The sequence below is a fragment of the Leptopilina heterotoma genome, unplaced genomic scaffold (assembly GCF_015476425.1).
Source record: "Leptopilina heterotoma isolate Lh14 unplaced genomic scaffold, ASM1547642v1 Lhet_52, whole genome shotgun sequence".
Classification (NCBI taxonomy): Eukaryota; Metazoa; Arthropoda; class Insecta; order Hymenoptera; family Figitidae; genus Leptopilina; species Leptopilina heterotoma.
In genome coordinates, this window is record NW_025111114.1 from 3593826 (window position 1) to 3619097 (window position 25272).

Consider the following 25272-nt stretch of genomic DNA (forward strand, 5'->3'; position numbering starts at 1 on the left):
ATTATGAAATTATTTAAAAAATTTATATTTGGAAAATATCAGGGAAAAGGGGAAAAAGTCAGAGAAAAATAAATTTAAATTTTTGTGTCAACCCGAATTAGCATTTTTTGTAGTTTGTTTTTTTCTCTTTTTTACAGGTAAATAAAAAAATATCGACCGAGTATTTCAGAACTGAATGCAACTAGTAATCACTAGAGGGCAATACTAGTTTTTCAAGGATAATAGTGACATCTAATTTGAAACGCATAGTTGTATAATTTTACACTTCAGCCACCAGCTGATTTCTTAAAATAATCAGTCATTTTTTCATGATTAGACCAGATTTTTCCCGATTTGCAAAGTTTGTGTTTATAATTGAGTTCCTTGCGATGAGACTTTAAGAGGATAAAATGGTTTGAGTCTACAATTACGAATGGTGAGTCTTTTAATTTTATTTTTTTCTCAATATATTGCGGGGCGAAATAATTTTAACAATGAAGCAATGCAGTTTTTCAACAATTCTTATTTAATATTTTACGTAAGCGACGTGGCATGTGTTTTTACAGTGACAATTACAAATTTTAATTAATACACGTGTGGAATTAATTTACTTTTGACAGAACATTAAATAATGATTCTTGATTACTAGAAAAAATTAGAGATTCTTAACCTATACAATATTTTTTGTATTTCGGATATTAATTTAATTTTTGACGAAAAAAAAATCGATAAGTGTGAATAAATTCTCATTTTTTATCATGTAAATATAATTTAATATTTTTAATTAATCACAATTAATATTTTTAATAGTACACTAATACAACTTTAAACTTTTAATTAAAAGTCTCTTTTCTAATTATTATAACAAATTTATTTTCTATATTCTATTTAAATAATATATTTTTTAAGTTTAAAATTAAATTTTTTAATGAAATTTACAGAGTGAATTTCGTCATTTTCCTTTTATTAAAAGTCAATATATTTTATTTCTGTTGTTGAAATATCGATTTGAGGAAAAGTGGCGTTTATTAGTAATATAATAATTTAGAAAATACATAAGTAATGTTATAACTTTAACAAACTGTCGTATGTTGTTATTGTTTGATAAAAAATGTATTTTTAAAAAAAGTTCCAAGTATTTTTAAGAGAAAGAATCTTTTTTGTAAAATATTCTCCAAAATATTGTAGATTTTTTCTTAAGAATTTAAAAAGAATGGACATGAAAACTTGGCTGGTATTCAACTTTTAAAAAAAAACCATTTTAGACGTTCGAAAATTGAATTTATTCAAGGTACTTTTTATCAACTGCAGCTAAAGATAAGAATTTTTAAACACTTATTTTATTTTTCAAGTTTGAAACGTTCAATTTTTTCCGAATCGAACAAAATTCTTGAAAGAAAAAAAATTACTCTTTTCAAAAATTCAATAAATTAAAAATATTATAGAAGAAAAATTTTCTTTGTACGATAAATAAAAAATATATTTACAACATGGAAAATATTTTGTATATATTAAAATTAATATTTAAATATTTTGAATATTTTATTTAGAAATTTAATAAAATTCGTTTTTTTTTTTTTTTTTGAAGAATCAAGAATCATCTGGTTTTGACTCGAGTTTTCAGAAATTGAGTTTTAGTTTAATATTTTGTGAGTTAACGGAAAGTTTCTCGTTAGTAGAAATTCAATTTATATAATTAAAATTACCTAATAGTTGGCAAAATGATTATATGAGATTTTTTTTCTAGATTTACATTTTTTCATGAAACTGGTTTCTCAATTCCAAATGACAAACGATCCACATTGAAAAGCAAGTTACCGCGATTCGGTCAATGATTTTAAGTGCAAATTCCCAATCAGCGAAAGGCACTAGTCCGTGGAAATTTCGAGATTCATTGTTCCGTATAAAATTTATAGAGAAATCTGGGAAATCTATTTATCCATCAAGTCGACAATTTTATTTTTAATTTTTTACAAACAATTTAAAATTTTTTTTTTTTAATATTGCAAATTTCATTATGTAGATACAATTTTTCGTGTTTTTATTTTTACTTCGACTTGTATTTTTATTTTGTTTTTTATTTTTTATTTTGTTTTGTATTTTTATTTTCTATTTTGTTTTTCATTTTCTTATTTTGTTTTGTATTTTTATTTTTATTATTATAAATGTAATTTTGTTTTTTGTTTTTTATTTTGTCTTGTATTTTTTTTTATTATTTTATTTTGTTTTTAAATTTTTATTCTGTATTTTGTTTTTTATTTTATTTTGTATTTTTATTTCCTTATTTTGTCTTGTATTTTTGTTTTATTATTTTATTTTATTTTACATTTTTATTCTGTATTTTGCTTTTTATTTTTTATTTCGTAATTTCGTTTTCTATTTTTGATTCTTTATTTTGCTTTTCATTTTTATTTTTTTAGATTTTGCAAGATATTTATCATCTATCATCTTTATTAAATATGATAATAAGTGAATAGTAATCCTAGAATAAATGAAATAGAGTTCAACTTGCGCTTAAACCCTTAACTCAGATCATTGACTCGAAAATGATCGATCAGTTCTTGACCTCTTATCTTATATTATGTCTTTTAACGGCACTTATGAGCATATAACTTATTTTAGTAAATATGAACTACAATGTTTCTAATGTTCCATTGTTCTCGTATTTTTATTACCTACTTGGCTGTGAATATTATAAATTCTCACGTAAATCAGTTCTTTTTTTTTAACTTGAAACCGAAATTTTACAGATCGTTTTTCATTTATTTTCCTGTTTTATATTTACTTACTATTTCATTATTAATTTTTTTATTTAATTTTATTTATTAATTTTTATTTAATTTTATTTATTAATTTTTTTATTTAATTTAATTTATTAATTTTTTATTTATTTTTGTCCGTCATTTTTTGTTTGGAGACAATTAATTTTTTTGACAGTGACAAAAAAATTATTGCAATGGAAATTTAATTAAAAAAAAATTAACGAATTTAATTTATTTGAACGTTTAGAACTTTAGGATCATTTTGATTCTGAATTATTATTTATTTATCATTATTATTATTATTATTGTTATTATAATTCTGAATTACGAACGAAAATTGTAACTTTTAGTTCAACTGATTTCCTTTCCAGTCATTAAACTCATAAAATTAGTTTCCATTTGAAAAAAAAGTAATCAAAACAATATCACATGAATCATTCAGAAAACAGGTTTTCTTGTAAACGAAAGTCTTGAAAATTTAAATTCCAAGGAGGAGGGGAAATTTTTTTTGCATATGTTGAAACAGATAAGAAAAAAATTAATTACACATTCGAAGAATGTAGAAGGAGAGTAAAAAAAGATGCTTTGCAATGTGGACGTTAATATAAATAAGAAAATTTAATCTACTTCCTGATGAACCTTATTAAATGAACGGTCGTTGCATAACGTTTCTTTTTTCATGTCTTATAGAGAGGCACACCGTATCTCTCACTCTTGTGTGTCTGTGGAGAATTAACTGTTATGAAATTTCAATGTTGATTAACTGTATTCTTCAATTAGAAAAAATTGTGGGAATTTTCACAAAAATTCTTCTCTTGTTTATCTTGGGAAAAATATTTTTTTGTCGATAGCAGGCTTTGCACTCATCTACTAAAACCTATTATTTACTACTTTTTTTACGTTATGCTACTATTTGGGTACTTTTTTTAGATTTCATAAAATTTCGGAAAAGAATTCAATTATTTAAAAAAGAAATTGATAAAATTCATCCAAAATTCAATTATTTTCATAAATAATAAAATTTCCAGGAATTTAATTAATTAATTAATCGAGTGCAAAGTCTGCTAAGAAATTGGAAACAAATATTTTTAAAAGCAAAATTTATTTTAAATGTTCTAATATTTAATATTTTTTTAGTATTTATTTAGTTTCTTTTAATATTTAACTAAAAGATCTAAAGTAACTTTTTCATTATCTTTCAATGACTGTTATCTTATTTGTTCTCAATAGAGACAATAGATTAATAATTTTTTTCTCCTCTTATTCTTTTATTTTTTTTCAAGAGATTATCAATTTTTTTTTAATTTTCAATTTTCAAGAGAAAAATTGTTTTCTTCGATTAAAGGAAATGTGATAAAAAAATTTAATTAAAATTTAAAAAATTGAAATGTACCCTTTCTAAATTTTTTCTCTTTTTTCTAGATAGAATGAGCTGGACGAGCAGAATGGCTCGTCAAGGAACGGATTTATCGTTACATTCTCTCTCGATGAATTCTGGAAATGCTGCTCTCACGCCATCAACGTTGAATGTGCATTCAACAAAAGTAACATCCGGAATTGAGACGGAAACAGGAAAGAGTTCTTCCCCTCTTTCACCAACGGAATCGCGAATTCCTAGACCATCGCCAACGGCTCTACGACGCTCGGCAAGTTTACGATTACGAGGAGAACGCGGTGCGCATTTACGATCGCCAATTGTCAGCTCGACTATTCACAATTACCAAATAAGAAACAATAGTAATCACCTTCATAATTACCATCAATCGCAGGCAAATGCGCAGGATTTCTTTCCCATTATCAATGAAAATGGATCCGATTCGCCTAGACATCGTTCCTCGGTAAGTGAATTTTCCTCTTTTTGAATTTAATGATTCTTTTTCTTATTTCGTTTTTTAACACTGAAACGATTTTTTTCCTTTTTTTAACGTTCTTTTACATTTTTTTTCCAATTTTTTAACTTGAGACAATTTATTAATTAAATTATTAATTTGTAATTTTTTAATGGAAATTTGTTATAGACCTGATTTTCAGGGTTGCCACAGGTCAGGGAAGTCAGGAAATTCAGGGAAAAGTCAGGGAAATTAGAATTGGTTAGGAAAATCAGGGAAAAATAATGGAATTTTTATTAAAAGTACTGGAAGAAATTTAATTTTTAGAATTTATAAGAAAATTCGGAATTTTGGTGTCTTTTTTGTTTGCCTCATAAACTATGAAATTGACAAGAATTCTAATACAAAACCTTCAATTATTTCTATTTCTGACAATAATTTCTTTTTAAATAAATTAATTCTTAAAGAACTATCATAAAATTATTACTTATAACTTATTTAATGAATAATTTTACTTCGAAATTTCAAAATTAATTGGACTTCAAAAAAGTTGCGTTTACAATTTTCATAAATAAATTAACTTCAAAAGGTTTTAATTTGAAATTTTAGAAAATATCAATTTTCAATGAATTTAAAATTTTAAATAGGAATTTTAAGAACAACTGATTACAGAAATTCAATTATTTTCAAAAGTAATAAACATTTTCGCTTAAATTCAATTCTGTTCAAAAATTTTTAAAAATATTCTCGTCAAAATTTCAATTATCCTTATAAATAATAAAATTCTTCTCTGAAATTTAATTATTTTCAAAAAGTGTAATAAAATTCTTGGGCAAATTTCAATTATTATCAAAAATTTTCCTCATTTCAATTATTTTTAATATCTACTATTTTAATAAAATTTTCCAAAATAATTCAATTATTTAAACCAAATTTTAATAAAAATTTCACAGGAATTCAATTATTTACCAATATTTTTAAAAAAATTTTGACAAAGTTCTTTACAAGATTTAGTTAATAAAATTGCAATTTTTTTTTAAATTATAATAAAATTGATCATAGAATACAATTATTTTCGTAAAATATATAACACTCTTCCTAGGAATACAATTATTATCAAAAATGTTTGTAAAAATCTTCGAAATAATTCAATTATTTTCGTAAAAAATAAAATTCTTCAAAACAATTCAATTTATTAAGAAATTTAATAAAATTAAAATTTTTCATATGAGTTCAATTATTTAAAAAAAAATTTAATAAAATTCTTCGTTTGATTTCAATTATTTTCAATTTTTTAATGGAATTTCTCGATGAAAATGAATTATTTTCAAAAAGTTTTAAAAAATTCTGAGAAATTCAATTATTTTCAAAAATTTGAATAAAATTCTTCACAAGAAATTAATTATTTTAAATAATAATATTTTTCTCCGGAATTTAATTTTTAAAAAAAAATTTGAATAAAATTTGTTGCAAAAATTCAATTATTTTCGTAAATAACACAACTTATCGCAGAATTTTTTCGAAAAATTCAATTAAAGTTGTTTCGAAAATAATTGAATTTCTTTAAAGAATTTGATTAAAATTAAGTATATTCAAAATAATTGAATTCATCACAAGAAATTTATTATTTTTTGAAAATAATTGAATTTTTTTACGAATATATTTAAAAAGTGCATTGAAAGTATTTTAATTTTTATATAGAATTTTTTTAAAATATTTTGAGAATAATTGAATTATTTTTAGAGAATTTTAAATTCTTCTTGAAATTGAATTTTATGGAAATAAAATTAATTGAATTCTTGCGAAGAATTTTACTATTTATAAAAATAATTGAATTTTTTTGCAGAATTTATTAAAATTTTAGAAAAAAATTGAATTTTTTCGAAATGTGTTAAAAAATTTTTTAAAAATTGAATTCTTCCGAGGAATTTAATTAAAATTGGTTTGAAAATAATTGAATTTTTGTAAAGAGTTTACTATTTAAAAAAATAATAATTGAATTCTTTAGAAGGATTTATTAAAATTTTAGAAAATAATTGAATTCTTTCGTGAAATTTTATTAAAATTTTTGAAAATATGAACAGTAATAATTAATTTTGTACTTAATAAGTGAATTTTTAAAATTTTGAATATGAAATTATTTTAAAAATTTATATTTGAAAATAAAAAGTTTTGTAATTTGCATAACAATAATAAACTGAATATCTCGATCCGCGCGCGTAACATTTGTTAGTTTTAAATAAATTCCTTGAAAAATGCAATTATTATTAAAATTTTTATTAAAACTTGAAAATAGAATTCAATTTTAAGAAATATTCAATTATTCAATAAAATAATAAAATTCGTTGCTATAATTCAAATATTTTCATAAATAACATTCTGCAAAAGAATTCAATTAGTTTGATAAATAAGAAAATTCTTCTTATAAAATCAATTATTCTAAGGAATTTTAATAAAATTCTTGACAAAATTTCAATTATTTAAAGAAAATTTAATAAAATTCTTTGCATGAATTCAATTGTTTTAAAAAATTATCATTTAAATTCTTTTCAAGAATTAAATTATTTTTAAAAGTTTAAAAAAATTCTTTAAAAAGTTTACAAGTATTTTCAGAAATTGTTATAAAATTCTCCAATATAATAAATTTTAGTAAAATTTTAATTAAATTCCTTAAAAGAAATTAAATATTTTCAAAAGTTGTTAATAAAATTCTTGGTAAAAATTAAATTTTAAGAAACATTCAATTATTGAATAAATTATTTATTTTTGTATTTAAATAATTGAATTCTCGTAGAATTCAATTATTATTTTTCGTACTTTTAATGAATAATTCTGTAGAATTAATTTTTTTGAAAAAGTTTGATAATATTCTCATACGTTATTGAATTTCAGAAGGTTTGAATATTCTTCAGGCTCAGGGAAATTGTCAAAATTTTGTCTGGAAGTCAGGGAAAAGTCAGGGAAGAACAAAATTAAATTTTTGTGACAATCCTGATTTTATAATTCCAAAACGACCCCAATTGTGAAGGCGCAGGGAGAAAATGATCGATTTTTCCAGGATCTCGCTGAAAACCTGTTGCAGAGAGAAAAAAAAGAATTTTTCCTTCATTTGACTAAGAAAAAGTAAAAAAAAAAATAAACAATTTGGGATTAAATTCAAAATCTTCAAGAATAAAATTCCTGTTTATTTTGATAATAATTGTGGGGATTATGCAATTTTCACTTCCGGACTGCAAGAACTTTTGCCTCCTTTGCTCCAATTTCAAAGTGAATTTTCACGAATATAAGGAAAAATGAGAGGAGCTCCTGACCTTTACCAACGAGCGCGTCGGCGCAGATTTCTATCATTGCACGATACACGTAGGTTCCCTCGTCAGTGGTGAACAGTGTCTCGTCCCCAATTGTTAATATCGTCCACGCGAACAAACCCTTCTTTACGTCCACATAAATCCTTGGATTTTTGATAATTTTTTCCGTCCAATAAAAAAAAAATAATCAAATTTTTTCTTTAAAAAAAAAATACTAGGTATTTAAAAATATAAATTCTCTTCATGGAAATTCGTCCTTACGGTGATTTATTCGTCTATCCAGTGTCGATATCGCATGGATTCGCACGACGAAAGAAATTCACGCAGTTGTCCCTCGGTATGTCTTTAAAAGGATGAAAGTTTTCTTCTTCTCCTATTCCTGATGGATATTTTTACTCTATTATGTAAATTGTCTTTTGTGTCATTCACATTTATTCGTTTCTTATAGTGAAGCTTTTCAAACTTTACAGTCTTCTTTCGAAGTCACGTTTTGCGTCTTAAGAATATAGTGGTGTGATTTTGAGGAGAATAAAAAAAAAGATCCGGGAATAAGTTTCCTTTTTTTTTTAAATAATGAAATAATTTTTTTAATTGTTCGTTTCGATGGTGTTTTTGTTTTTTTTTATTCAAATTTTTGCAATTACTTTTTAATTATTTTTGGTGTATTTCTTAATTCTTTTAATAAATATTTTGTCATTGTTCTAATAGTAGTTTTTTTTTCAAACTAATTCATTAAAAATATACAATTTCCCAGTTTTCAAAAAATTGGGAAATTTGAATATATTTCTAATGAACTAGTTTAAAGAAACTAATAAATTTTCTAATCAAGATCTAGATCAAGATTAAGAGATTGTAACCACAATTTTGTTAAGTGGATTATTTCTATTTTATTATTTATTTGATACATTTTGGAAATTTATTACTGAAATTTGATTTTTATTATTTCTTTTTTGGAAATTATTACTTTTGGTTTAAATTTTCCCTTTAAAAAAGTATTAATTATTTTCGCTTTTCCATAAAATAATTCTTCTTATTAATTATTTATCTAAATTATAAAGAATTGATTTTAGAAATATTTTCGAATCGAAAGAATTATTTTTTTGAAATTTTTATCGATTTTTATCCAGAGAAAAAAGTGATGAATTTTCACATTTTTTTATTTCAATCTAATTTTTACTTTTATCACAATTTTTAGACAATTTAATAAATTTATAAATAAAATATTAGGTATAAATATTGAAATTAAATAAATATCTCTATAGATAAAGTTTTATTTATAAATTTATTTAATTTAATAAAAATTGTAATTGAAATAAAAAAATAAATGTAAAAATTCAATTATTACCATTTTTATTATATTAAATAAATTTATAAATAAAATATTTATAAATAGTGCAATTAACCAAATATCTAAAATAGCAATAAATAACTTTTTATTTATAAATTTACTTCATTCAATAAAAAATTGTAATAAAAATAACAATTAAAATACAGTAAAAAGATAAATGTGAATATTCAGTATTTTTTATTCTCTACACAAAAATCGAAAATTAAATAAATAAAATATTAGTAAATGACATTAAAGAAAATAAATTCAATAAATATTAAATTAAATTTTCATTAAAATTTAAACAGTTTTTAGTTTGTTTAATTCAACAATATTTATGTTTTTTGATCTAATTACGAAAATTACAAAAATATATCATGTAGCATTTTTCCAAAATGTTTATATCAGATCTTTAGTTAATAATTAATCAATTTCTCGATTAAAATTCTCGGTATACAGGAGATTTAATTTTTGAGTGCAGAAAAGTAATAAACTTCTAATGATACCCTGAAAGGAATAATAAGTTATCATTTTGATAATTACACGAACTGGAAAATTTATTCGAAATGAAATGAAAATTTTTTATTTATTTTCATTTCTTCTTATTATTATTTTTATTCATTTTCATTTTTTTTTACTTATTTTTGTCGTTATATTTGCTCACTATTAATAATTAATTAGTTAATAATTGAAATTAAACATTTAAATATTGAATTTTATTAAAATTTTTAGAAAATAATTAAATTATTCTGCTTAGAATTTTATTACAAATTTCTAAAATAATTAAATTTATTCAAGGAATTTTATTAAAATATAGAAAATAATTAAATTCTTTTGAAGAATTTCTTTGTGTTTTTTTAAATAACCTAGTTTTTTGAATAATTTCAATTGAAAATGTTCAAAATAATTGAATTTAACAAAGAATTTTTTAAACTTTTTAAAATAATTTACAAAAGAATTTTTTCGATGAATTTTACTTCGAAAAGATTTCTTGACAATAAATTATTTCAAATTTTTGAAAATAATTGAAATTCTTGTAAAAAATTCAATTATTTTTATTTATGAAAAAACTAAATTCTTGACAATTATTTGTTTAAAATTTTTTAATATAATTGAAATCCTGTAAAGAATTCAATTATTTTTATTTATGAAAAAACTGAATTCTTGACAAGAATTTGTTTCAAATTTTTGAATATATAATTGAAATCCTGCAAAGAATTTAATTATTTATAAAAAAAATTGGACTTTTGACAAGAATTTGTTTCAAATTTTTGAATATATATAATTGAAATCCTGCAAAGAATTCAATTATTATTTATAAAAAAAACTGAATTCTTGACAAGAATTTGTTTCAAATTTTTGAAAATAATTGAAATCCTCCGAAGAATTTTATTATTAATGAAAATAATTAAAATCTTCCAAAGAATTTTATTTTTTATGATAATAATTGAATTCTTGCGAAGAATTTTATTAAAATTTTTGAAAATAATTTAAATCCTCCAAAGAATTTTATTATTAATGATAATAATTGAAATCTTCCAAAGAATTTTACTTTTTATGAAGATAATAATTGAATTTTTAGAAAGAATTTTATTAAAATTTTTGAACATAATTGGAATTGCAAAGATTGTTATTAAAATTTTTGAAAAATAATATAATTGTTTCAATGAAAATTTAAATTCTTTGTAGGAATTTAGTTAAGATTGTATTGAAAATTATTGAATATTTAGGAAGAATTTTTTTAAATTTTTAGAAAATATTTGAATTCTTTCGGAAAATTTTATTACGAATTAAGAAAAAAATTTAATTATTTTGTAAAATTTTATTGAAAATTATTGAATTTTTGCAAAGATTTTACTATTTAAAAAAAATAATTGAATTTTGAAAGATTTATTAAAATTTTAGAAAATAATTGAATTTTTGCAATAAATTTTATTAATTATAAAAATAACTGAATTCTTCCGAAGAATTTTATTATTTATGGAAATAATTGAATTCTTCAGAAGAATTGTATTCAAATTTTTGAAAATATAAACAATTATAATGAATTATGCACTTAATAAGTAAATTTTTTAAATTTTAATTATGAAATTATTCAAAAATTTATATTTGTAAATAAAAAGATTTGTAATTTGCATAATAATAAATTGAATGCGACGGCGCTAGTTAGTTAATAATTGAAATTTAATAATTATTATATTTGCTGACTATTGGTAATAATTAATTATTATTAATTAGTTATTAATTATTTTTAATTGGTCAATATAATTGAAAAAGAAATTTGAAATAATTTAATAATAATAGTATTGATTTCAATATGCTATAAAATTAGTATCTGATGAAATGTAGGAAAAGAATGACACACTTGTTATCGATTGATAACAGTAAATATAGTTTATAATATACATTTTGTTATATATTGCTCTATATATCTATATGTATATGAATGTGTTTTTATTCATTCAGAGTTTATCACTGACGCCGGCAAGGCCGCGACCAATCCACACGACCTCGAGCTGTATTGTTGGGTTCGACGACAGCGACGTCGAGAGTGTCAAAAGTTACGGAAGTGCCTGCAGTACAGCGAGTGCCTGCGATCATGCAAGTTTTGCCCTCAATGGCACCACATGGTCAGGTCGATCACGAAAGTACGTTGTTCATTGCTCAAATCACAGCGGAGACACTGAACAGTACCTCACTCCCACTCAGAGAGCGGCCAGACAAATTCGCAAATTTCAGGTATTTTCCTCTTCTTTTATTCGAAAATAATTCATTTCATCGTTTTACAGGGTTGTCACGCAACCAGGAAACCTGGAGAACCTGGAAATGTCAGGGAATTTTATGAACCTTGAAAAAACTTGGAAAAGTCAGGGAATTTTGATCGAAATCCTGGAAAATTGTTGTTTTCTAAAGTTTATTCTTAAAAACTAATTTCACTTAAATGTTTCAAAATTAATTCAATTTTAAAAGAATTGAAATTTCACAGGAATTCTATTATTTATACAAATTCTTTATAAACTTCGCGATAATTCAATTATTTTATAGGTTTTCAATTATTTTCATAAATAGTTAGTTGATATTTGCTTTTTTGTTATTCTTAAATTTTTTATAATTTTTTTTTTTTAAATATTTTCAATTTTAAAATTAATGTATTAAAAATCATCGAATTGTTGCAAACAATTTTATCAAAAAATTTGATAATAATAGAATTCCTTCAAAGAATTTTATTATTTGGGAAAATAATTGAATTCTCGCGAACGAAGAATTGTATTAAAATTTTTAAAAATCCTAATTAAATTCTTTGGAAGAATTTCTTTGAATTTTTTTTAAAATAATGGAGTTTTTTTTTAATAATTTGAATTGAAAATATTGAAAGCAATTGAATTTTATGAAGAAGAATTTTATTAAAATTGCATTAAAAATAATTGAATTCTTGCGAAGAATTTTACTTATTTATAAAAATAATTGAATTGTTCCGAAGAATTTATTAAAATTTTAGGAAATAATTGAAATTTATGGAAATATTTAAAAATATTTGAATTTATCCGAGAAATTCAATTAAAATTGTTTTGAAAATAATTGAATTCCTGCAAAGAATTCTACTATTTATAAAATAAATTGAATTCTTGCGAAGAATTTTATTATTTATAAAAATAATTAAATTTTTTCGAAGGATTTATTAAAATTTAAGAAAAAAATTGAATTTTTTCGAAATGTGTTGAAATTTTTTTAAAAATTGAATTCTTTCGAGGAGTTTAATTAAAATTGTTTTGAAAATAATTGAATTCCTGCGAAGAATTTATTACTATATTTATAAAATTAATTGAATTGTTCCGAAGAATTTATTAAAATTTTAGACAATAATTGAAATTTATGGAAATATTTAAAAATATTTGAATTTATCCGAGGAATTCAATTAAAATTGTTTTAAAAATAATTGAATTCCTGCAAAGAATTCTACTATTTCTAAAATTAATTAAATTCTTGCGAAGAATTTTACTATTTATAAAAATAATTGAATTTTTTCGAAGGTTTTATTAAAATTTAAGAAAAAAATTGAATTCTTTCGAAATGTGTTGAAATTTTTTTAAAAATTGAATTCTTTCGAGGAGTTTAATTAAAATTGTTTTGAAAATAATTGAATTCCTGCGAAGAATTTATTACTATATTTATAAAATTAATTGAATTGTTCCGAAGAATTTATTAAAATTTTAGACAATAATTGAAATTTATGGAAATATTTAAAAATATTTGAATTTATCCGAGGAATTCAATTAAAATTGTTTTAAAAATAATTGAATTCCTGCAAAGAATTCTACTATTTATAAAATTAATTAAATTCTTGCGAAGAATTTTATTATTTATAAAAATAATTAAATTTTTTCGAAGGATTTATTAAAATTTAAGAAAAAAATTGAATTTTTTCGAAATGTGTTGAAATTTTTTTAAAAATTGAATTCTTTCGAGGAGTTTAATTAAAATTGTTTTGAAAATAATTGAATTCCTGCGAAGAATTTATTACTATATTTATAAAATTAATTGAATTGTTCCGAAGAATTTATTAAAATTTTAGACAATAATTGAAATTTATGGAAATATTTAAAAATATTTGAATTTATCCGAGGAATTCAATTAAAATTGTTTTAAAAATAATTGAATTCCTGCAAAGAATTCTACTATTTCTAAAATTAATTAAATTCTTGCGAAGAATTTTACTATTTATAAAAATAATTGAATTTTTTCGAAGGTTTTATTAAAATTTAAGAAAAAAATTGAATTCTTTCGAAATGTGTTGAAATTTTTTTAAAAATTGAATTCTTTCGAGGAGTTTAATTAAAATTGTTTTGAAAATAATTGAATTCCTGCGAAGAATTTATTACTATATTTATAAAATTAATTGAATTGTTCCGAAGAATTTATTAAAATTTTAGACAATAATTGAAATTTATGGAAATATTTAAAAATATTTGAATTTATCCGAGGAATTCAATTAAAATTGTTTTAAAAATAATTGAATTCCTGAAAAGAATTCTACTATTTATAAAATTAATTAAATTCTTGCGAAGAATTTTACTATTTATAAAAATAATTGAATTTTTTCGAAGGTTTTATTAAAATTTAAGAAAAAAATTGAATTTTTTCGAAATGTGTTAAAATTTTTTTTTAAAATTGAATTCTTCCGAGGAATTTAATTAAAATTGTTTTGAAAATAATTGAATTTTTGTAAAGAGTTTACTACTTAGAAAAATTAATGAATTCTTTAGAAGGATTTTTAAAAATTTTAGAAAATAATTGAATTCTTTCGTGAAACTTTCTTAAAATTTTTGAAAATATGAACAGTAATCATTAATTTTGTACTTAATAAGTGAATTTTTAAAATTTTGTTTTTAATTGTTTAATTAATTTCAATAATTTATCAAAATTCAATTATTTTCAATATCTACTATTTCAAAAATATTTCACAAAAGAATTCAATTATTTAAAAAGAATTATTAAAATTCGTCTTAAGAATTCAATTATTTTCAAAAGTAATAAAATTCTTCGTAGAAATACAATTATGGTCAAGAATTTTAAAAAATTCACTAAAAAATTTCAATTATCTTTGTAAATAATAAAATTTTTCTCCAAAATTCAATTATTTTCAAAAATTTTAGTAAAATTCTTGTCAAAATTTCAATTATTTTAAAAAAATTTTCCCAATTCAATTAAATTTTTTACAGAGATTCAATTATTTTTAATTGAATTTTAATCTAATTTCTCGAAAAATGAAATTATTCTTAAAAATTTTATTGAAATTCGTTAAAAGAATTTTAATTACCTATTTAACAATTTGTTAATAATATTCTTTAAATGAGAGTTCAATTTTAAAAAACATTTAATTATTGTTTAATAAATTATTTATTTTTGTATTTAAATAATTGAATTCTCGTAGAATTTTCTAATAAAAATTGATTTAAATATGAATTTCAGTTAAAATTTGAGATAATAATTGAATATTAAACTCTAAATTTGAATTAGTAAAAATGTTTTCTAATTTGAATTACTGTCTGAATTTTTGATTTTGTATTAGCAGATTTTACTAATAAATAGTCGTTTCTACTAATTTAATAGTAAAATTTACTAATTCAAAAGCAAAAATTCAGTCACTAATTCCATTTAGTAAACATTTTTACTAATCAAAATTTATAGAGAAACTATTATAGCGTGAATTTTTAGAAATAATTGAATTTCGAAAAGGTTTTAAATTATAATTTTTGAATGTTTGAATTTTTCATACTTTTAACTAAAAATTGTGTAGATTTAATTTTTTTGAAAAAGTTTAATTAAATTTTTTTTAAGTTTTTTTAAAATTTTATTTTCTAATATATATTTTATTGAAGAATTTCCGAATAATCGATAAAATTTCGTAAAATTGCATTGTAAACAAAAGGATTTGAAAATGTTGAAAGAAATTTTTCAGAAATTATTAATAATAATTAATTTACACTTTATAAAGAAGAATTTTAGTTAAAAATTCTGGAAAACAATAATTGAATTGAAGTGATGAGAGTAATTTTGAATAAATTAGAGTAACACTATTCTTATAATATAAAATAATGATTTTATCAGTCGGTCATTTTTAATTTATTTATAAAACATGAAGATATCGATTGCTCCTAGTCGAAGACTCGGAGTGATCGATTTCTTTATGTTTTATAACAATTTTTTATAAATTGTTTATTTTCAAAAAAGGTTGAATTTAAAATTTTTAAAAATCTTAATTTATTTATTTTTTCAATTTATCATACTAATTTTACCAATTTTTTCTAATTTCTACCAAATTATGCGGCAGATCCTCCTGAAAGAGGCGAGAAAGGAGATCGAGGAGAAGAATCAGGAAATCGTTCGACTGACGAAGGAAGTTGTTGAATTGCGTCTCTATAAGGCGTCGTTAAATAGTCCAGAAGAAAAAACGGACAGTAGTGATGCGCCGACAATTAGGGAGAATGATCCACTTTCACCTCAATCGCCCACGAGAGATCTTCCAGATGAGGGGCGATTTGAGGCAAACGCGAGTCCAACTAGTCCCGAGATACAAGTGTCCTCGGAAGTTCCTTCGTCGTTGGCCGATTCTGGACACTTCGAGGATAGTTCCATTCACTTGAAGGAAGCTGGTTTTCTCACCGAAGCCGCTGTCGTTAATAATAATAATAATACCATCACTTCCACGATCAGTAATATCGCTCAACATGAGAATTCGCCGAATTCGACATTTAATTCGATTGTCGAGATTCCTGATTGGGATGAAGAGAGAAGGAAGCTAGTTGATCATTATGAAAGTAGAATCGAGGAATTGCATCGTAGACATATTGATGATCTCCAGGAACTCAAGGAGAAACATAACGATAAAGTAAGTTGGGAATTTAATTTTTTTTTGCCTTTGAATTCTTTTTTTTCTTTTTCTGTATTTTAATTATTTTCCTTTCTTTCCTTTTTTTCTTTTTTTCTGTATTTTAATACTTTTTTTTCCTTTCTGTATTTTATTTCTTTTACTTTTTTTCCCTTTCTGTATTTTACTTTTTTTACTTTTTTTCTTTTCTGTATATCAGGTTTCGCACTCATCTACTAAAACCTACTATTTACTACTTTTTTTACGTTATTACAATTTGGGTACTTTTTTTTAGATTTCAGCTACTAAAACCTACTGTTTCTGTTTTTTTTTAGAATTTCCACTACTTTAAATTCGCTATTACTAGAAATTAAAAAATTATTCTCAAAAATTATAATCAAATTCTTTAAAACGATTCAATTATTTAAAAAAAAATTCGAAATTCAATTATTTTCAATATCTAGTATTTTCATAATATTTCGCAAAAGAATTCAAATATTTAAAAAACAATTGATAAAATTCATCCAAAATTCAATTATTTTTATAAATAATAAAATTTCCACAGGAATTCAATTAATTTAGAATAGCATTTTCAAAAAAATTTGGAAAAAATCAAATATTTCACAAAATTTTTATACACTACACAATATTTTAATTACTTTTACTAATAATCACATTTTTCATGGAAAATCAATTTTTTAAAAAAATTTTGATAAAATTCTAAGCAAGAATGCAATTATTTATTTATAAATAAATTATAAATTATAAATTCTTTTTAAAATTTTTAAAATTCTTTGCAACTTTTCAATTATTTTCAAAAATATTAAAATTCATCGCAGGTTTTTAAATTATTTTTAATACAATTTCACAGAAATTGCTTAAAAAATGTAATTATTTTTTTTAAATTTAATTCCAATTCCTCGAAAAAATCAATTATTTAAAAAAATTTTTTTTTTTTAAATTCTTTAGAAGAATTTAATTATTTACAAAAATAATAGAATTGTTTACAGGAATTCAATTATTTTCAAATATTTGAATAAACTTATTCGAAATAAATAAATTATTTTAAATACAATTTTCATTAAATTTTTTTGAAATAGTTAAATTATTCTTTTACATTTTAATAAAATTCTTCCCAAGAATTCAATTATTTCCATAAGTAATTCTTCGAAAAAATTCAATTATGTCAATAAATAACAAAGTTATTCCCGAAAATTCAATTATTTGCAAAATTCAATTTTATTATTTTCATAAATAACAATATTCATCACAAAAATTCAATTATTTTTAAAAGTAATAAATTTCTTCTTCAAAATTCAATTATTTTTAAAAAATTCTAAGAAAATCGTTCTCAAGAATTCATTTATTTTCATAAATAATAAAATGCATTTTAGGAATTCAATTATTTTCAAAAATATTTAATAAAATCCCACATAGACATTCAATATTATTCTTAAAAATTTTAACAGAATTCTTTGTAAAAGTTAAATATTTTTAAAAACTTTTCGTAATTCAATGATTTTCAATATCTACTATTTTTATAATATTTCCAAACAGAATTCAATTACATACATATATTTTGCCACTTTTTTAAAATTAATTATCGAGTGCGAAGTCTGGTTTATTTTCAGTTTTCTATAAATTGGTATAATTTTTCCTATTGGTAAATTTTCGTTTCACTTTGAAAATAAAATTTCTTTCTGTTCAGGTCGAGAGTTTATTGAATCAATTGGCCGAGATTAATAAGCGATATTGTGAAATTCGTCCGTCCTTGGATACAGCGGAGGTTCGAGTTCGAGAATTAGAAACTGAACTCGAAACTCTCAAGTCCGAACTTATGGAGCAAAAGGCTCTATTAAGCGATCAAGAAGAGAGAAATAAGCAAATGTACCTGAAAATGTTCGCCAAAGGTCAAGAGGCTGCGCGAATCGAGCAAACTGATCAGGTAAGTTTACTAAATTCATAAAAATAATGAAAAAACAAGACTGCAACAAAAAAATTGGTTTTTTTTTTCTTAAAATATTTCTATTCTGTTTGAACTTTATTTTCACTTTATTTATTATGAATTTAAAAATTTGTCCTTTTTTGAACATTGTGAATTTTTTGGAGTAAATTTCTTGTATATTGACAAAGTAAAGAAGAAGAAGAGGAGTAAAAATTTAATTTTCCTGAAACAAAAACCAGTTTTTTTCGTGTTTCTTGAGAAAAAAGTCCCAGAGCTATTTGAAGATTTTTTTTAGCGAGACAATAGTTGATTCTTGACCTGAATTATTTTCATAGATTCTTGAGCACGCCCATGAAACGCCGCCGAAAGTAACAGTAGCCGAGCTCCTTCAACAACTTACAGTCACGCAAGCTGAATTAGAAAATATTAAGGTCAGTTTATTCAAGAATTTTTCTATACCATTTTTTTCTCTACTTTTACATTGTAAACTTGTCCTTCGAAATTTTTGGATCTAAAAAGAAAAACCCAGGATGAAAAGTGGAAAAAGAAGCAATGTGACAAATTAAAAGAATTTTAATTCTTTTAATTATACATGTCAGATAATTTTCTCAAATTTTTTAAGGGGAGAATTATTTTGCAAAGTCGTGACTAATTGCTTATACTGAGAAATATTGTGTGATTGTCTTTCGTTTCTGAAATTTCTGATGCTTCTCACAATTTCGCATCCCTTGTGTAACTTCTCTATCTCTCTGTCTCTTTCACTAACACTTAAACACCTTTAAAACTCACCTTTTCTTTTCCTTTCTTTTTTCAAATTCTCATATTAAAAATGAGGTCTTTTTTCCTTTGTTTTTTTGTCTACTAACGATGCTAATAAATATATTTTTGGCCGCTGCTCACATTCCAGGATACATACTATTCGTCTGAACCGAATTGTTCAGCAGAACGTAGTTCGTGTTTATTAAGTGCTCAGGAGGCTGTTTCTCTCTGGGTGCTTGGTACACGTAAGGTCTGTATTCCTTACTCAAATGCCTCGCGATTTCTTACTCGGTGTTCCTTTATTTTGCATTTTATCACGCAGTGCACCTATTTTTAAGAGCACTTGCCCACTTTTGCAAAAATTTTCATTCAATTTTCATTTTATTTTTAGAGACACGAAAAAAAAAATTTACTAGCGAATGTAAAATTGAATCAATTATTTTTGTCGTTTTTAATGAAAATTGTGAATTAATTAATTTTAATATCTAATGAATTAGAAATATTATTCAGAAATTAAAAATTAAAAGAAGACAAAAATAATCTTCTATATTAATCGTTGTAAACTTTTCGGGTAATGTATTCGCAGTTAGAATTTTTATCAAAAAATTTGACAATAATTGAATTCCTTCGAAGAATTTTATTATTTACATGAAAATAATTGAATTCTTGCAAAGAATTTTATTATTATTAAAAATCATAATTAAATTCTTTTTAAAGAATTTCTTTAACATTTTTTTTTAAATAACGGAGTTTCTTTAATTATTTTAATTAGAAATTTTGATAGTAATTGAATTTTATAAACAATTGCTATCATGTTTTTAAAATAATCTTGTTTCTTAATAATTGAAATAAAACATTTAATTATATTGAATTTTATTAGAATTCTTAGAAAATATTAAAATTCTTTCCTGAATTTTAATGCAATTTTCAAAAATAATTTAATTCATTCAAGGAATTTTATTAAAATTATTGATAGAAAATTAAACTGTTCTAAACAAGATTTATTAGAGTGTAAATAATTAAATTCTTTTAAAGAATTTCTTTAAGTTAAAAAATACAGATTTTCAAAAAGGAAAATCTGTATTTTTAATTAAAATTTTGAAAATAATTGAATAAAATAAACAATTTTTTTTAAACTTTTTTAAATAATTGAATTCCTGCGACAAGAATTTTATTATTTATGAAAAATAGTTTAAATCTAGCGATAAATTTTACTGCTTATAAAAAAAAATTAAATTGTTTCAAAGGATTTATTATAATTTTTTTAAATAATTGAATTCGTTTAAAAAATTTAATAACGAATTAAAAAAAATCGAATTCTTTCGTGAAATTTTATTGAAAATAATTGAAATTTTGCAAAGATTTTACTATTTAAAAAAATAATTGAATTGTTTTGAAGGATTATTAAAATTTTAGAAAATAATTGAATTTTTTCGAAAAATATTATTGAAAATTAAAAATAAATTGATTTGTCATGAAATTTTATCAAAATTGTTTTTAAATTAATTAAATTTTTGCAAAGAATTTTACAATTTATAAAAATAATTGAATTCTTTCAATTTTTTTGACGAAAATATTTAAAAATTGCATTAATAGTAATTTAATTTTCATATAGAATTTTTTTTTAATATTTTGAGAATAATTGAATTAGTTTTAGAGAATTTTAAATTCTTGTTGAAATTGAATTTTATGGAAGTTTTTGAAAATAATTATATTATTTCGTGTAATTTTATTTAAATTAGATTAAAAATAATTTAATTCTTGCAAAGAATTTTAGTATTTATAAAAATAGTTGAATTTGTTTCGTAGAATTTATTAAAATTTTAGGAAATAATTGAATTTTATAGAAATATTTTAAAATATTTAAATTTTTCAGAGGAATTCAATTAAAATTGGTTTGAAAATAATTGAATTCCTGCAAAGAATTTTACTATTTATAAAAATAATTGATTTATTAAGATTTTAGATAATAATTGAATTTATTCGAAATGAATTAAATTTTTTTTCAAATTTAATTCTTCCTTGGAATTCAATTAAAATTGTTTTAAAAATAATTGAATTCCTGCAAAGAGTTTTACTATTTACAAAAATAATTGAATTGTTTTCGAAGAATTTATTAAAATTTTAGAAAATAATTGAATTCTTTTGAAAAATTTTGTAACGAATTAAAAAAAAATTGAATTCTTTCGTTTTTTGTTTATATTTGAAATGCGATTTTAAAAAAACGAAAAAGGTATTTTTAATCAAAAATCACATTTCTATTATAATTTTCTTCGTTTTAAGGAAAATTTGAAAATCTTAAGATAGTTTTAATTCTCAATTAAACTGTTACTGTATTTTAGTTAACTGTACCTTAATTGTGTAAAGAAATTTAAATTAATGTTTGAAATTTATCTGTTTTAATTTTCTGTGGCAGTAAAATTTAATTTTCAAAATTCGCTAACTAATTTTATTTCTAGAAAAATTTTGTCTTTTTTCTTTTCTGTGATAGTTTTCTACATATTTCAATTCTCTCGTTTGGTATTTTATATTTTTCTTCCTTTTTGTAAAAATTCGTGATTAATTTTCTCTTCTGCTATATTTGTACTTTTCCATTTCAATCGATAGTTTAAATCATTTTTTGTTCATTCCGCAAAAAAAATTATTCATAAGTTTAATTCTTACAAAATATTATTTCATCCTCCAAAAAGTAAAAATCGAAAAAATGTAACATTACGAGTAGTATTTTTGTTAACAGCATGCGTTGTTCTAATTTTAAAATTATAGTGATTTCATTTCATCGATTTCATCAAATGCCTTCTACTTGAGCTTTTTTTCAATAACTAAAAGAAAGGTGCATGATAATTGGCTTTATGGGTTTTTTTCGCACTTTGTTATTTCATTGTTTAGAAGCTGAAGAAAGCACTTTGAAAAGAAACAGCCTCTTCATTTCCTTGGTTATGGTTTTCGCTTTTTTGTTTGTTGAAAAAATAGTGAATGCATTTTGAAATTTTAGGTGTTTGTTAATTTATTTGTTATTGATTGAATCTGTTGATAAAAATAGGATTAAGGAATTGAAATTTTGACTAATGAAGTAATTTTTTGTCTCAGGCGATGTATCGCCGAATAGTGGAGTCCAGGAATACGCAGGCAGTCCTCGATCCAGAGATTACGTTACAATTTTTGAAGTCGGCTATTTATTATTTCCTCACCGATAAGGAGAATCATCAGGGTCATTTAAATGCGATTGAAAGTATTCTTGGTTTTAGTGCAAATGAAAAATCGAATATCGATAAGATTTATCGTTCGGTTAGAAAATAGTGTAAATATTCTTTCGGCTCGTCAAACACTGAGGGGAATATTCCTAAAATATTCTTAAAAAAATTATTCTTTCCTAAAATTCTTGATATTTAATTTGAATCAAAATTTATGTTTGAAAAAGTTTATTTTGAACTTTTATTATCGGCTGGATTTTGAGTAATTTTTCTTTCTTTTTGTTTCGTTTCCTTAGGGAGATTTTTTTCTCTCGTGACATTGTTTCTCTCAGTGTTGTTTTTTAATTGCCTTCATTGCTAATTATCGTCGTTGTGAGCGTTGTTATTCGGTGCTGAGTTGTTTTTTGCAAAGAAAATTTTGCACTTTTTTTATTTTTTTCCACCGATCCAGCAACTGTGATATGAAAATAATTTTTATTGTATATTTTTTAGTTTCTTTTTTCACATTTAGAGAATTTTTCATTTTTGTTTGAGTTAATTATTGAGGGGAACTGAGCACTGAAGGGCGCAAAATTGACTATTTAATAGTTGACAATTTTAATATTGCTTTGTCATTTTATTTCGAATTTCATTCCATAGAATCGTTACTCATAAGAGAAAATTTCCTACGTAATGATCGAAATTAATCATTCGATTTAAGACGATCCTTGTAAAATGAAATGACGAAAAATGTTTTTTTTGTAGAAGGTTCTTTTCAACAGTTGATATATTTATTAAAATTTGTTACGATACAGAGAAAGAAAAATTAATTTTTAAATCCATCGATACTTAAAAAAATTCTCTTAATTCTCTCAATTCTCTTCCAAATAAGAAAAGTTTAAATAGAAGTTTAGTAATAAGAATAATTTATAAAATTAATTTATTTGATTAAAATTTTAAAAAATACTTAGAAATTATTTAAGTTCTTTTCTCTCTATCGTAACAATTGTATTTAAATAAAAATAAATCGTTTTTTAATAAAATCATTAAAATCCACGAATTAATTTATTAAAAATCGAGAGAGAAAATTCAATTTCCTCATAATGATAAAAAATAATGAAACAAATTATTGCTAGTATTTTCCTAAGTCGTGGGTCTTAAAGTATTATTAAAAAATAAAATGAAAGTCATTCATTCATTAAAGAGAAGTATATCTTTAAAAAAAGTTTTTGAACTTTCCGCAAATTTATGTGTGTGTGATGATAAAATTTAAGAATTTTGGAAAGTTTGCCTTTCTTCGAATTGAGAATAAATAAACGCGACAGACTTATCATTTATTACAAATAAATAATAATATAGTTCATAATTAATAACAATAATTAAAAGATTGTCTATATCAAAATCTGGTGAGCTATATCCAGATGGGATTTGTGGAGACTGAAAGGAAAAATCTTGCCTTTTAAATAGAAAAAAAAATTTAGATAGAAATTGGTGAAACGATTTCTGGAAAAATGCAATGAAAATATCGTTAGAATGTATTTTACATAATTCTTTCGTTTTGTCACAAATTTTTCTGAAAAGTTTTCCTTTCTACGTTCCTTGAACTTTACAAAGAATGTCTGTAAATTATTACTAAAATTTTTTAAATTTAGAAACAATTTCAGAAGGTAAAATTTAAAACAAAAAAAGTATTCAAATAATAATTGTAATTAGAAAGATAAATAAATAAACAATTAATTATAATAGAAATGGATTTTTAATAATTTACAGACGCTCTGCTTTTAACTAATTTTTTGCTGTTCAGAATAATGTGTGGAACGTGTAATTTAAATTATGAACCAAAGAATAAAAAAAAGAAACATTCCACCGTATATTGACAAACAGTTATGGAATATTATATAGTCTATTTTATGAAAATTGTAAATGTTGTAGATAGAATCTTTTTAGAAGAATTTTTCGAACTCTTGTTCAAATCAAAATAAAATTAAAATCATTTCTTGATTTTTGCGAAATTTTATTTGAACGCGAGAAAACGAAAAAGAAGCGAGTATTTAATATAATATTTTTTTGTGCGTTAGTTGAAAGTGATTTGAGAAATCGAAAACTAGTGGGCTTTTTATATTTGAATTTCAAATGAGATAATAATATAAAGAAAGAAAAATAAAGTATAATATAAAGGTTGTGTAAATTTCGAAAAGAATATTGTACATTCTTCATAGAAGATAATTATTTTTGATTTTTCACTCCTTTTTGGCAAAATAAGTTTACGATGTAAATTCTGAAAATAAAAGATTGCCGAATAATTTTCTTCTTGTATTTCTTCCAAAGTTTGTTTTTCTTGAATTTAATTTCAATCGTGAGAGAATTTCAGGGTTGCTACGCAACCTGGAAACCTGAAAAACCTGGAAATGTCGGGGAACTTTATAAACTTTGAAAAAACCTGGAAAAGTCAGTCAATTATTTTCATAAATAATAACATTTTTTACAGGTATTCAATTATTTTCATAAATAATAAAACTTAATGCTGAATTTCAATTATTTTTAATACAATTTTAATGGAATTCCTCGAAAAAACTTATTATTCTTAAAATTTTTTATTAAAATTTATCAAAGAAATTTAATTATTTCAATAACCTTTGCTACAATTTATTTATTAGAATTTAAATATTATTTTCAACACATTTTTAATTCAATTTCTTTAAAGAATAAAATTATTTGCAAAAATTTTAATGAAATTCTTTGCGTAACTATTCAATTTACTTTAAAATAATTTTAATAAAATTCTTCGCATAAATCAAATTATGTTTAAAAAATTTAGAAA

General features: G+C 21.9%; 1 protein-coding gene across 4 annotated transcripts; it reads left to right on the top strand.

The window, feature by feature from the left end:
• Window positions 1–214: 214 nt before the first annotated feature.
• On the top strand, window positions 215–24754 carry LOC122508090 (COP1-interactive protein 1). Of its 4 annotated transcripts, none has more exons than XM_043621195.1 (8): window positions 215–415; window positions 4168–4579; window positions 11672–11944; window positions 16038–16595; window positions 18283–18519; window positions 18855–18950; window positions 19427–19528; window positions 22369–24754. In XM_043621195.1, exons 2-8 carry the CDS (start codon window positions 4169–4171, stop codon window positions 22576–22578), a joined length of 1887 nt encoding a protein of 628 aa, XP_043477130.1. In that variant the 5' UTR covers window positions 215–415; window position 4168; the 3' UTR covers window positions 22579–24754. The 4 variants fall into 4 exon arrangements, with proteins under 4 accessions (XP_043477130.1, XP_043477129.1, XP_043477131.1 ...); XM_043621194.1 differs by having other exon boundaries at window positions 219–415; window positions 4164–4579; XM_043621196.1 differs by lacking the exon at window positions 19427–19528 and having other exon boundaries at window positions 231–415; window positions 4164–4579.
• The last annotated feature ends 518 nt before the right edge of the window (window positions 24755–25272 follow it).